General features: G+C 45.9%; 1 protein-coding gene across 6 annotated transcripts in view; it reads right to left on the bottom strand.

Moving 5' to 3' along the window:
- SIK3 (SIK family kinase 3) overlaps window positions 1-15,093 on the bottom strand; it is a 246,769-nt gene that overhangs the window by 26,048 nt on the left and 205,628 nt on the right. For all 6 annotated transcript variants that reach the window (XM_044257900.1, XM_044257898.1, XM_044257903.1 and 3 more), the window contains exons 7-11: window positions 2,261-2,379; window positions 1,612-1,722; window positions 1,229-1,372; window positions 714-791; window positions 477-586 (exon numbers count right to left, since the gene is read on the bottom strand). In XM_044257900.1, coding sequence (XP_044113835.1) covers window positions 477-586; window positions 714-791; window positions 1,229-1,372; window positions 1,612-1,722; window positions 2,261-2,379 — 562 coding nt within the window. The remainder of the gene's footprint in view (window positions 1-476; window positions 587-713; window positions 792-1,228; window positions 1,373-1,611; window positions 1,723-2,260; window positions 2,380-15,093) is intronic.

Here is a 15,093-nt window from a genome sequence, read left to right on the forward strand (position 1 = left end):
AAAAACAGAGAGCCGGCCTTCGGTACATTTCCCGTGTAAGGGCGTTGGAGAGCATATCGAAGAACCGTTTTGGGAAAACGGTACTTACTTGGTATGTTTTTGGAGTCTTGTTCAGTTAATTTAATTTTTAACTTACATAAATTACACCGTACCATTTGTCCTCCCTTCTTCAATGAGTCGTGCCTTAGAACATGTAGTAAACAATATCTCTAAAAGCTGTTAAACTCGGATGAATTTTAAGGGGTCCTTTTATGTGACTTAGATCAGAAAATCTCCATTTTAGTGAGCCAAGACATTACCATGTTCCTCACCCAAGTATTGTGATTAATTGGGTTAGAAAAACATATCTCGGCCACTGGATTCGATCTCATTCAGGAGGTAGAATGAAGTAGAAAAAATGAGCCACAGTAGGGACTCCAAGTTGGGTGGGAATTCTCTGCGGAGGAAGAACTCAGGGCTCTTGGTCAGATACTCACCGGGGGTCAGCCACGCCCACCGTGTGCCTCCTCATGGACAAATAGCGAACGAGGGCTTCAGGGGAGGGCTCTTCACCCTCATCGCTGTCCAAGTTCACGGTCCCATCCGGCTGAGGTGGAAGGAAATACGATCAAATTAGAAATAAAAAGGAATTTAAAATGGGAAGCCAGGAAAGGAAGCAAAGATACGGGGAAGAAAGTGGTTTCGGCTGACAGCTATCCGAGGTCACTACTTGCCTCCACGATCTGGTTCTCTGGGTTGATTAGCTGCACCTGGGGAACGCTGATGTTCATAGTGGTACCGGCCTGCTCCGCCTAGAAAGCAGTACATACGTATACACTCTTGACTTACATGCTAGGTGGAAATAATGACGCTCTTTCAAAGGATTCTTTGATGCTAAAGTCTATGTTTCTACCTCTGAGTCTTTGGTTCCTCTGCCCTTAGAAGCTACAACAAGGAAGCATTCTTTAGGGAAAACAGTCTCTCTCAATGATTGGCTGTTTCTTTAATTAAAAAACAACATGCAACTCTTGTTGTCCATCCTGAGTACTGGAATACCCTTGCATCCTCTCTGTCAAAGAAGTTTCAACCTTTGCTTGACCTCTGACAAAGGAAGACGTGACAGACAGGAAAGGATGGAGGTAAAGAAGAGGAGGAAACTCTCTTGGAGTGAGTGAGCGAGCACTGGCTAACCGTCCCCTCCTCCCCGGTGCCACTTGTCCTGATTCAGGTCACTGGAGTGATTGCCCACCTGGACATTGACTGGTGCTTGAAAGGCCATGGCTCGGGGCATGCTAGGAGGTGCTCCGACACGCAGGGTTTTGTGTCTCTTATGTCGATCACACAGCAGGCTGTAGATGGCACTGTAGTGATCGTAGGCATCTGATCTTAACGACTACCAAGGGAGAAGGAAAAAGAGTGAGAAGCCCTGGTGAAATGTCATGTCAATAACCAAAACCCTCTCAGTAGTACATCAGCAGATCAAAGCACCTTCTTGTCGAGGCTCAAGGGAGGGGTCGAGGAAGAAGAACAGGAAGAAAAGGGAAAGTTCCCAGGAGAGAGAAAAAAGTGGAAAAGGCAGGACAGAGGGACTACGGCCACCCCTCGCTTTGTCCTCCACGCCTTCAGAGATACCTGTAGCGTCCGCTCTTTGTCCAGTCCCATGTCCTCCATGGCCAAGAGGACGTCCTCATTCAGGGGGTCTATCTGTCTGTCTTCCTTCAGCTGCTGGCACTCAGCTATTAACTGTGACATTAAAAAGAGGCAAGCTATCAAAGCCCCAGTTATCCACGCAGGGATGGCAGGTCACCTATTAGGAACTAGCTGTTCTGTGCCCCAAGCTTGGGATATTTTTGGCCTCAGACAAAGCCTAAGCAAGAAAGTTCTAGGTCCTCAGCTGCCAGCAGACAAGATCCCTGTTTCGCTGAGGTCCTTCGGGATGGCCAAAATGGTTTAAATAAAGCTGCGCTGCAGAAGCCACTGAGCGTAAAACACAAGGACAAGAGGAAGGAGCTGTGTCTGGGGTCAGGGAGTTGCAGGAATGTGGGCTCTATGGTTTCAAAAGCCAAGGAGGGACTAGGATTTGGGGGCAAGTAGCAAGCAACTGGGATGGCTACTCTCCGGCAGCCCAGCTGCTTTAAAATTCCCTCCTGCTTCAGTGACACAGGGCAGTTTGCTCCCAGCACCCGCTCTTTTGCAGTCCGGGCATGACTACGATCTCATGTGAAAAAGAGAGCAGGAGCTCCCGGCAGAGGCCCCCCGAGGCGCGCAGGACTCAGCTCACCCGGTCAAAGCTGGGATCGGCGTCGCCCAGCTTCATCCACTTGTGCTTGCAGATCTGCTCCATGGAGAGGCGCTTGCTGGGGTCTAACACCAGCATGTGGCGGATCAGGTGCTCGCACTCTGCAATGGACAAAGGGGCCGCCTTCAGCCTTGGCAACAGGGACACCGCGGCGGCTGAGGAGTTCGAGGTCAGGCAAGCAGATGGACTCTCCAGCCCCCTGCTTCTCCTTTCTCTCTCCTGCTCCTCACCGCTGTCACTGTTCACTCCACGAGGGACTGGGCAAAGGCAGGAAGTGGCGAAGAAAAGTTGGGTTAATGCCTTCATTGTAAGTCTGACAGGACAGATTAGGGATACTCTGGGGGTCTCACGTATTTATATACTGTCTGGCCCCATTCAACACATAACTGAATGTCCTCTAGGGACACCTGGGTGGTGCAGTCGGTTAAGCATCTGACTTCTTGGTTTCGGCTCAGGTCCTGTTTCCAGGGTGCTGGGATGGAGCCCCATGTGGGGCTCCAGGCTCTGCACAGGGTCTGCTTAAGATTCTCTCCCTCTCCCTGCCCCTCCAGCCTGTGCACTCACACATGCATGCTCTCTCTAAAATGAATAAACAAATCTTAAAAAAAAAAAAAAATTGAATGTCCTCTAAAGAGATTTGGTATCTTACAAGGTCCTCGAAACATTCAGTTCTACCTTCCTGTGTGTATTACTACGTGCCCACTAATGCTTCTGGCTCAGTGTCTAGAGCTCTCTTCAAACCTCAGGATTTAAATTCTGACGGTGTGGGGTTGAGAGGCTCCGGATGTTCCCTACCACAGCCCGGGACTTGTTGCCAGCCTTATTTATCATTTCCTCAATGTGCATTGAGACCGTCACGGCTGCATACAACCGGGCTCTGAGCTACCGATGACTAGGTCAGTATCGTTCTTCAACGGCTCGTACTACACGCCATGCTACAGAACGTACAACGGATTCACGATTTCAGAACCATGCTCCAAGTTTCCTCAGGTGTGCGCTGTGGGTAGAGGACGATGAGGGAGTGGTACTTGTGTTTGGAGGTGGCAGCGATGACAGGAGCGAGCTGTACTAGCAGACACTCTCGGGAGCACTTGACGAGTTTTCTCTCATGCACCTCACGGCCATCCTAGTGGGAAGGTCCCATCATCGCTGCCACTTTAGAGATGGTAACAAAGAGGCACAGAGGAGTCAAGCACTGTGTCTAAGATCTCATGAAGTCAGATCTCAAACTGGACAGCTGGACACTTTGGCGCTACCCTTAACCACGTGTCATGCTGCCTCTGGACTGTGCAGAGCTGTGGGCAGGATCCGAACTCCTAGCCAATAATTTTGACACCTTCAGCCAAGCCCCCATCATCTCTTGCTCCGACTACTGCCAAAGTCTCCCAGCTGGTCTTTCCACGTCCGCCCTTGCTCCTTTATAACTTGTTCTCGGCAGAGAAGCAAAGGGCGTATTTCTAAAACAGAAATCTGAGTTAGCACCACCTTGCCTACAACTCTCCAGTCTCTTTCCACATCCCAGAGAACGAAGTCCAAAGTCCCCAGCCCTCAGGCCCCCATCTCTGCGACTGGGCCCCCTCCTGCCGCAGTCCCTCTGGCGGCTCAGGTGTTCTCTCTGGACTGTGCACCGCTTGGCACACACAGGCCCACCAGCGGCCTTTCCACTCACTGCTTCCTCGGACCCTCATGCGTTTGGCTCCTGTCACTCTAGAGAACTCAAATGCCACTTCCTCAGAAAGCTCTTTCCAGCCACCTCATCGATGTCAAGTGGGCCTCCAGTGACCCTCCATCCACACCACAAGAATTTTATCCACACGATCGACTTCTTTTGAAGCCATCTGATTTACTGCCTTCTTGTCTGGCTCTCTCATTGCAATGGAAGGCCCGTGTCTTTCTTACTGATGTTTCTGGCACCAAACTTCCATCATGGGATTATCATGGGATGATACCTAACTGGAGCTCAACCCATAGCCACCGAGAATATGAATCAATATTTATTGAAACTCTAATCAAACAAGATTGTGTTTGTGAAAATGCTTTTTAAAACTATATACATTTGGGGGGAGTAGGGTGAGGAGGTGGGTGAGTTGGGGAGGGGACTAAAAGGCACACATTTCCACTTAAAAAGAAATAAGAAGTGAACACGCAAGGTACACCATCGAGAATACAATAAGGACAGCGTAACTTCTTCATGGCCACGAGGGATGGTAGTTAGATTCTCGTGGTGATCACGGCATAATGCATATAAATGCTGAATCACTGTGTTGTAGGCCTGCGACTACTACAGTGTTGTACGTCAATTACGTTTCAATAAAAAAAAAAAAGATACTTTTTTTAAAAGCTACAAAATTCTCTGTAAGACACAGGTTTTAAAACAGTTTCCATTTCATGACATTGGTCCTGAAAATAACACTGGCCAGTGATGAGAGCAGTAACTGATCAGTGCTAATTTTAAAAGACTTTTTATGTCCAAGGCCCTGTGCTTAACAACTTTATTTCATTTACTCCTCTCAACAACCCTAAATTAGCTTCTATTATTAGCCCCTGTATAAAAGAAGAAACAAGTGAACGTGCTTGACATTGCAAAGTAATGGCAGGGCTGGGGCTGGAGAGAGAGGCTCCGAACCGCCCTTGATATGTCTTCATGTAGATATAAATCCTGTTTGATCTATTTTTCCAGAGTGAATTCAACCTGCAACCCCACAGTTTCGGCACCGTGTGGCAAACACCATTCTACATCATCATGCTAAAAAGAATACATAGGGTAATTGAGACAATGTACTCAATTCTAATTTTATTCTTGCCTTAAAAGAAAGTGCCCACATCAAAATGATTTTATAGCAGGCATCAGTTTGTTCTTGCTTTAGAATTAAAAGTATATTCAAACGCAGTGTAGATCCTAAGACCTATATGCCTAGGAAAGAGTAAGTGCCATCTACCACATTATACTTTTATTAAAATTATGTTTCCAGTGTAGCCAGATTACACCCCACAACTGGAGCATTTGTATAGATTACAAATATCTTTGACACACACCTCTGTGATCTGCAGTTACTTGAGAAGAAAAAAATGTTCAAGACTTAAAAAGTTACTACAAGTGGGCGCCTAGGAGGCTCCATCAGTTGAACGTCCAACTCTTGGTCCCAGCTCAGGTCTTGATCTCAGGGTCATGAGTTCAAGCCCCATGCTGGGTTCCATGCTGGGTGCATGAAGCCTACTTTAAACAAAAGAAAGAAGGAAAGAAAAAGTTACTACAACTAAAGACCCCAGGTGAGGAGGTGGCCTGGGCCTGACAAGAAAGCGATGAGATTTTTGTTCACGCCTGTAGATGGCGCCATTCTGTTTTCTTTCGGTTCCCACACCACATGGAGTGCATAAAAGGTAACCACGTCAGTCCTCAATCAGATGACCAAGGCAGGATGACGTTCAGTCACAGGCTTGCTTTAGGATTTTCAAGGATTTTCAAGGCAATTTCTTTAAAAACAAAAGAAATGAACACCAGTATAATAAGCCTTGCTTAGAAGATGTAGCTAGTTCAGTTTCAGGATCTTGAAAACTTTATTCAGTCATCCTTAATCATTATTTTGTTTCAGATGCCTTGAAAACTCTCCAGAAAAACACGAGTAAGAATTTATGCACAAAAATCTGCGTATAACTTCAGTCTGTTCAAGGAACCCCCAAATCATGCCATCGATATTCCCCTGATGTCTACAGGTCCCAGGTTAAGGCCTCGGGTGGCAGTGGCGACACCCAGGAGACAAGTTTTTATCTTGTATGCCCTCCGTAATATCCCTCATGCAAAAGAACAGAAATCTCACACTTTCCATGTGTTGCACAGATGGTAAAAAATGACAAAATGCAGAAAGCCAGATATTATCATCAACTCATACTTCCTAAGTGTCCTACATAGCTCACGGAATTAAATTCAAGCTCGATTTGAACACACCGTTCTACATAAAATATGGACAGAGGGTGAAAACAACGGTAACCAGCGCTCCCAACTTAACACCACAAGCAACCATGGGGACAGTCAATTAAAATGAGTGGAAGGAAGCTAGGGCCTCTGATGAAAGGGTACACGCATCCACTTTTCCAGCTGCCAAGTCCTCTATTTTCATGTCGCCGGTGGCCCCGTCCCTCATCCCCCCACTCGGCTGGGGCCTGACACTACAGCGCTTGAGCCGGGCAGGAACCGGCTGCCAGCAGCGCCTTCAGACTCGGCTTCCATCTGCTCCACACAGGACGCCCGGCGGTCTCCGCAGTGCATATCGCCCTGGGCCCTGAAACTCGATCTGCCACCAGCTCTAACTGAAGGGTGGCCCCTGCTCGGCCCTGCCCTGCGGCCTGCACGCTGACAGGCATTTGGAAGGCTCCGGGGACACAGAGCTGCTGTCAGGCCAGGCTCTAAAATGGGAATTGCGTGGAGATTGCCCGTGTTATTCCATCTAAGAGGGCCAGGTCCTTCACACCTCTTTACTTTTCAAAACTTGGTGATAAACGGTTTTTCTCTAAGAGGGTCAAAGCATTCCATCTGGGTTGGGGGGCGAGGGTGTGGGGGAAGTAAAGAGTGAGGAAGGGAAATTAAAAACCCACTTCAAATTCATCAAAGATAGTTGACAGAAGTTCTGTCTCTAGTTTCCAGCCCAGAAGAAATGAGAACTTCAGAAAGACTTTCCGGACCCAAAGTTTGAGAACATGGCCCTGAAGACAGATGAAAGGCCTGGAGCCCAATTCATCTTCCAGATGAGAAGGTGTAGGCCAGCAGCAAGGGGACTACTGGGTGTTCTTCAAGTACCAGAAGGGGTTTTATCCTGTGCTGTTCCAGGGGCCTGAATCTGAATAATGGGAAGTCACAAGTTCAACGTAGGACAAGTCTTCCTAATTGTTAGAGGTGATCCAAATTCCTGGGTCAGGGTGTGAGGGATCTGAGGAGGGGCCCCTTAGGGATGCGAGAGGGGCTGTCCAGTGGGCACAGACGCACCTGTGGCACAGCTAATTTTATCCATTTTATAGATTAGTGTTCTGAGTAAAAGTTCACTTGTGAAGTTAAGCCCAGAAACAACTATCCTGGAGACGATGACCTCCTCGGTCCCCTCTAGCTCTGAAAACCACGTAACTATGAAACCAGAATAATCTGTCTTGGGGAATTGCATACTTATTATTACTAGACGTGCTAAATCAGAGGCTGGCTTCTGAGATGTCACTAGAAGGGCTCCCAGAATTACATGAGGAAGACCAGGAGTCCCATAAGGATGGAGCCTGTGCCTGTCTGAGCTGTGTACCTCAGTGCCCACCACAACACCGGACAGGCTGACAGCCCTCCAGAAGGTCAACAAGAGAAGTACTGGACTGCAAGCCTGCCACAGTTCCTCTGAACACCTTCCTCAGCGGATCGCAAGAATCCACAAGAGAATAGGCCTTTTCGATGCTTCCACCCAGAAAAAGCAGACAACTATCCTTTCATAGAAGACCAAGAAGTGGCAGTTTCTGGGGGCAGAAGCCCAGATCAGGTGGTTTCCAGGGCTTTCCCTCGTAACTTTAAAGTTCTCTGCCTCACACGGGGGCACCTACTCGGTGATCTTGTCTGAGGCAGAATACAGAATAACCTGTAAATCAAGATTCCCGCTTGGGGAGACACTGATATCTGCAATGTGGGCAAAGTCTTAGTGTCAAAACTGTTGCAACAAACCAGACCTCTTAGCAGATAAGTCTTCTCCATAAACCCTGTGCATCTGACTGGAAGTATTAATCATACATCCTTAGCATTTAATAGAGTGAGAGTGAAAGAGAAAAGAGTAAAAAAAAAAATTAGGAAGGAGGGCAATGAAAAATTAATAGAGCAATTCCTTCAAAAATATTACTGAGTAGGGGCGCCTGGGTGGTTCAGTGGGATAAGCCTCTGCCTTCGGCTCGGATCATGATCTCAGGGTCCTGGGATCGAGCCCCGCATCAGGCTCTCTGCTCGGCTGGGAGTCTGCTTCTCCCTCCCCCTCTGCCTGCCTCTCTGCCTACTTGTGATCTCTCTCTCTCTCTGTGTCAAATAAAATCTTTAAAAAAAAAATTACTGAGTAATAATTGCTAACATTTATTGAGCATCTATAAGCTAGGCAGAATGCTAGGCAGTATTTAGTTCACACACCAACCCCTATTACCATCACACCTATTTTATAGATAAAGAAAATAAAAATCAGAGAAGTTAAGAAATTTGACCTGAAAATAAGAGGTAGTCAGGATACAAATTCTGGTCAGTCTTACTCCAAAGCCCAAGTTTGTACCCCACAGGGCACCTAAAATGAAAGCATCCTGGATGGCTTACTTAGTTGCTAGTGTACCTTTAAAAAGGCAAATCAAACCGATTTTTCCTTTTCTGATAACCGAATGCCAGGTACTCTCCACAGGCTCTGTCACGTTAGAGCCACCTACAAGCCAAGTTCAGAAAAGAGCAGGCTGGGAACTAGCTTGTTAAGGGGGATGGTAATAGGGACGGACTGCGAGGAACTGAGAAGGCAGCAACATCAGGCTGAGTATTAGATGCACCAGTTAAGGGAGTCTGGGTGGCTCAGTCGGTTAAGTGCCTGCCTTTGGCTGAGGTCACGACCTCAAGGTCCCCGGCTCAAGCCCCATACTGGGCTACCTGCTCAGCGGGGAGCCTGCTTCTCCCTCTAACCCTCCCCCCATGCTTATCTCTCTCTCTCAGATAAATAAATAAAATCTTCAAAAAAAGAAAAATAAATGCACCAGCAAAGAGCAAACCCCGTTGACACAGCCGGGTTGCTGCTGATGGAGACTGACAGAAGGCCAGAAACAACAGGGCTTCTCCAACAAGGCGCCGCAGACCAGGAGAAGGGGTGGGCAGAAATCTGGGAAACTGAATTACCATCCTCTTCAGGCTGACAGAGGGAATGCCAACGGTCCCCTAAGCCCTTCATGTGATGCCAAAGGATGGGACATGGCAAGGCAATCATTTTCGGCTCTGTGGGCAGAGGAGTGGTCTGAAAGAAATGGAGTCATAGATTCTCTCTGACCACATAAAACTGCTTTGAGCTGGGGAAACAGAAGACATCTGTGTGCCAGGAGGCATGGGAAAAATGCAAGGAAGAGGCAATTACTCAGGAAATTCTTGTTTCTTGCAGGTGCTTGGAAGAAGGCGATGGTCTGGTGTCTCACGTGAGTACATTCCAGCCGATACCAGGTGTGTTCAAAGGTAATTCCAAAGAGTTCTTTATTTTCAACCATTTTAACAAACTTCTTAATAATATTTAATTCCCCAGAGCAATTCAAATTTCAAAGAGGGCTCTATTTCTCTCAAATCGCAAAATCCAGACAGGAAACAAGAATAAATTGGCTATTAAAATTTCTAAAACATCTGCTTCCTGGAAAACAAGTAACCTTGTAAATTTTTTTTTCAAGTTAAATGCACTAAAGTGATACATTTTTCAAAACCAGAATACTATGGGATATACTGCTGGATTCTGTTATTCATTCCCCTTGCCTAGCTTAGGCCTGGGGGGAACAGACACTGTGAGAGCAGATGACAGATGAATGCTCTACAGTAACAGTCTCTGGGTGGAGTGGAACGGGGCGGATACGAGTCTGTGTCCTTGCCGTCTATGCTGGCTTATGAACGTTTGTGTCTCATAGCTCCTCTCTAATGCTATCTCAAAAGGAAAACCAGGCACCAAATATGCTGCACTTCTTAGTGGAAAGAAAATAAAATCTGCCACCGTGTCCTTATCCTATCATAATCATGGTTAAAATAGTGCGACCATCTTTGCAACATAATGATCCTACAGAAATAATTAAAAAGTCCGTCAAAAACACATCATTGGGGTTACTGCCAAGACCTCCTCTTTTGGTAAGAAGGTGGCCAGAGTTAAAGCACCCTCACTCTGTCTGCAGACTCAGCCCCAGTAATGATGTTTTTTAATAGGGCCCAAGGAAGCTCTGTCATTGTCAGCTGTCAGCTAAGGTCAAACAAACCTCTTTACATAGTAACTATTTTAAAATCTAAACGAAGTAGACAAATGGTCTTGAAACAAGACATTTCTATGTATAAATAACATACACTGAATGTGCTGGGACCTACAGATGCATTCGGAGATTGCGTAAAAATCGCTTCTCGGCCTTTTGGCTAAGATCAAGTGCGGAGATTGCGTAAATGTTAAATACAATCATAGAAAATCAGAGGGGTTTTGTTGTTGTAATGAAATTTTGTTATATTAGATATCCCTGGAATAATGATGCTATAGGGATTGAAGACTTGTACTCTATAAAGTTAACTTTGATACATTACTGTCACAAAAGAAATATATACACATTTCCAACCTGCAAGTTAGTTAAGGGTGTTTATTTAAAGTACTAGCCAAAACCAGTTTTAGACAACCAAAGAAAATACATAATCTCTGAATTAGCTATAATGGAACTTAATCTACAATAGTGCTGGCTGTAGTAAGATTTGACTCATAAAGAACAAGCACTGAGATCAGCTCCTCCTGTGTTGGAGTGGCACAGGGGAAAAAAATCTTGTTCTGCAATCATCTGCTTTCAGTTCTTTAGGGGAAAGAAAACCGGGAGTCCCAGTATTGAAGTATTCCGTAAAATTCCTAAAAATATGGTCTGACAGTAAGAGATCAGACAAGAAAAATGGAGAGTTCTTGATTTAAATACCAATCCCAACAGCACTGGTTTCTGCAAATTATTATCAGAATGCTCTGGAATAAAAATAAAGTGCCTTATAACTAAACCCTGTGAGACACTTCCTGTGGCTCAACACAGAGGCCAAGGGAAGGTGGCTTGGCACAACTGGGCAAATAAAAATGGGGCTGCTGGGGCGCCTGGGTGGCTCAGTGGGTTAAGCCGCTGCCTTCGGCTCAGGTCATGATCTCAGGGTCCTGGGATCGAGTCCCGCATTGGGCTCTTTGCTCAGCAGGGAGCCTGCTTCCCTCTCTCTCTCTGTCTGCCTCTCCATCTGCTTGTGATCTCTCTCTGTCAAATAAATAAGTAAAATCTTAAAAAAATAATAAAAAATAAAAATGGGGCTGCTGAGCAAATCTTCTTGGGGATTTGAATAAACTTAGGCTGAGAGACTTTTCTCTTTGGTTTTTGCAGTTTATCAGCCTTCAGCAGACTCAGAAGAAAACAGGTGTTTGGCCATTTCTCTCCATTTATTAGAAAAATAACACCTATTTCTTGAATGTTCCTTATTTTCTAGTTTTCCTAGGTGGCTGTTATGCTTCGGAATTAAGATCCAGAGATCAGGAGACGCAGGCTTAAAGGCTGGGAGACCGATGCTGACGTCCAGGCCCCGCTGGGAGGAGTCTCCAGCAGGCTACGGTGTTCTACTGGAGGCTGTCCAGTTTGAGGTTTGCATTTTTTAAAAAAGAATGTTGTTGCCTATACTGCCCTAATAGTATTCAAGTATGGCGTTAAGTCCTAATATCAATCCTTAGAGTAGAACAGAATTCTGGCTTAATTTTACCCCAGAGTCCAATACAGAGTGTAGGTTCTCTTTTTTCCATATGTAATTGATGTAGATGGACAAAGATACTTATTCCAGGACTCTTGATCCTTGGAATACCTTGGCAGATAGGTCCTTCTTGAGAATTAAAACATGATCAGAGATAGTTAGGTGGTTTCTGAAGCCAGGTGGCTCGTGTTCAGGTCTCAGCCATGCCACCTCCTAGCCGTGGGATTCAGGGTCCATCACTCCATCCTACCACACCTTGATTTTCTCGTCCATCAGACCACGAGTCACCTATTTCATAAGGTGGTACCAAACACAGAACCAGCTACTGCAACTGCGCCTGGTCCATAGAAAGTGTTCACTGAACGTCAAGTATTATCCAAAGCTCTGGAGTCCTCCCACTTAGAACTTTTTTCCCCTCTAGATTTTCCTCCGTAGGGCTGCTGTAAGCTGGGAGACAGTCTGCTTGCAAGGGGCAAGAAGCAGTAAGGCAGTTCCCCACCACGTTAGGTAAAATCAGAGGTGGCCTGCATACCCCTGAGGCAGATCCTATCTCTTTCCTGATATCACTTGTGATTTCTTCATTCACTAACACGAAAGCGCTACATGGGTTTCCCACTAGTGGCGGAGAAGCCCCAAAATGTGTGAGAGAACTGCTTTCAGGGCGCTGAGCCCCTTAGTATCTGGACGCTGGCGGGGGAGCACCTTTAATCTCCTGTCCCATCCCCTCTACGGGAAGTGCTTTTAGCCACGAGAGATGTTGTGTGGTTCTCGAGGAGTAAGCCAATCAGGTCAGAGCCGCTCGCATTGAAGTACAAGGTTTTTGGCAGGAGCCGCACGGCAGTCTCCATCAGCTGCATTATGGAAGCCTGGGCCCTGCGTTCCCAGGGATAAAACGCTTATGCAGTATTACAATTAATTAAGGCACAGTGAAGTCTGATCAATAAGGACTCAAAAATATTGTCCACAAGAGATCTCTCTGCACTCACTGGCATGGCAGTTTTTCCACTTTAAATTAATTTCCCTTCAGTTAAATGAATGACTGATCTTACAATATTCACTAGCACAGAGTATAATTGGTAAGTGAATAAGACCAACTAGGCTTTAAGAAGTAGGCCTCTGCATAATAAAAAATATACTATATTGCACTGGGTGTTATACGCAAACACCACATCATGGGACACTACATCAAAAACAAACGTACTCGGGCACCTGGGTGGCTCAGTGGGTTAAACCCTCTGCCTTCGGCTCAGGTCATGATCCCAGGGTCCTGGGATCGAGCCCCACATCGGGCTCTCTGCTCGGCGGGGAGCCTGCTTCCTCCTCTCTCTCTGTCTTGTGATCTGTCTGTCAAATAAATAAATAAAATCTTAAAAAAAAAAAAAAACAACGAACGTACTGTAGGGTGACTAACATAACATAATAAAAAGATTTTTTTAAATCGTTTTAAAAATACACTGGTAGTTAATGAGTTTGGTGCTCAAAAAATTTAAGTTGTTGGCTTCTTTCAGTGGAGGGGATTCGGAGAAAGCTCCTGCCAACACACGTGGTCAGGCAGGGTCTCGTCGTCTGTAACAGCTCGAAAACCAGCAAGTTTCAACTTTTAATTCTTCTGTAATTTAGGTTCAAGGTTTTTACCTGACCACTGTCCAGGATGCTCTCAGAATTTTAATCCAACTACGCTGGTCTGGACCAAACTTATTTCCTTGAGACACAGAAAGCCAAATCCATAATAGATCAAAACCTTTTTAAGACTAGGGGTCACGTGACCTGGTCACTCACTTAACAACCTATATAACAAAAGCACATAAAACCAGAGAATAAATGGGATCATCAGTGAATTACCTGTTTAGTAATAAGACCCAAGAATCTGACGTAAGAGTTTAGAGGTAAGTGGTGACAATTCAGTTTTTCACTAAGAAATAGTTACTGAATGTTTATACTATAGCAGGTGCTGTCAGGTTTTATGGGAGATGAGATGTACAGAACACAGTTCTGATACAAAGAAGCTTCTCTTCCGGGGGAGGAGGGAAGACGTATCCATCATTAAACTGGGTGGTACACAATCGTTCAGCCTCGAATAGATCCTCTTTTACATGTATACGGCTATCTTCCAACTGGGAAGCCAGGACTGTAGTAGATCTCGAGATGCCCATGGAAGGACACCTGCATCAGTCGCCCAGGCCCAGGCCCAGAGCTACCCACTTATTATGAGAACACCTCATTCCACACATTACTGACAATAAAGAGACGCTTAGAATTCCTGAACTAACTGTGTCCATCTGGTAGCACGGACGCACACAGCTGCAGATATTCTGGAATTCAGCTCTGCTAGAGGCAGCTGGCTGATGCGGCCTTCTGCACTTGGCCCCCAAGTGCTAATTTAGAGAACAGCAGCTCTGCGGGAGCGTCTAAATCCTTAAGGCAGAAAAACGGATCAACTCCGCTCAAGTCTGTGACAACAGTCTGAGAAAAGAAAGGCTCTTGCCCTATAGGACTTTCCTCTATCGCGATGTCTCCGACAGCACAGGAAGCAGAGCCGACGGGCACTGGCCTCAGAGCTCTGGGGAGGTGCCACTGTGCCCAGAAGCCAGAGATGTAAGGAGGAAAGGCACTCGGGGACAGACTGTAGGTTTCCTTCATGTGAAACTTCATGGTACTACGATGTCTGAGCTAAGAAGAGACTAAGCAGCCTTATGAGTTCATTGGCTCCTATGCCTTGGCCTTTTGACGGCATGGCCTGCTGGGCCTCGGACTTCAGGCCTATAGTGTTAGGCAAGGCCAAGCCTGTGTGTGTCCCTGAGGGCAGGAGGGCTCCAGACTGCTAATACAGAACCGTCTACTCATTTCCTAGACTGGGTTGTTTCTCATTTTCTGGCCTTAATTTTATGAAAACGTTTATTCCTACTTATGGAATTACTTGTCTAGGATTAAAAAGTAACCACACATTTAGGGTAATAATATTGACAGTCTGTGAGTCTTTAAACTTTCAAGTCAACTTATATTACATATATTAGTTCTAAGTAGTTAAAATGCTATATAGTTTATTTCTAGGCACTAACAGGCAACTGTGGCTGGCAGCACGATAAACTTTTTTACCAGCATCCACTATCTGAAGCTGCTCTGGCAAGGCTGGAGTACCAATCTTCTGCCATAATGCAAGGGGACGGGGGTGGAGGGCGGAGGGAATCCAAGTTGCTCACAGGAAGTACTGTGGACACTGGAAAAGCAGAGGAAGTGGTTTGTTTATCTTGCTCTTTCTTTGCAACAGTGTGGTGTCATCGAACAAAACTGAATAAAGGACTAGGTTAGTCATTTATTATCTGTGTGGCTTTAGGCAGACCAAGCAATT

Source organism: Neovison vison, chromosome 7 (assembly GCF_020171115.1).
Source record: "Neovison vison isolate M4711 chromosome 7, ASM_NN_V1, whole genome shotgun sequence".
In the NCBI taxonomy this organism is placed as follows: Eukaryota; Metazoa; Chordata; class Mammalia; order Carnivora; family Mustelidae; genus Neogale; species Neogale vison.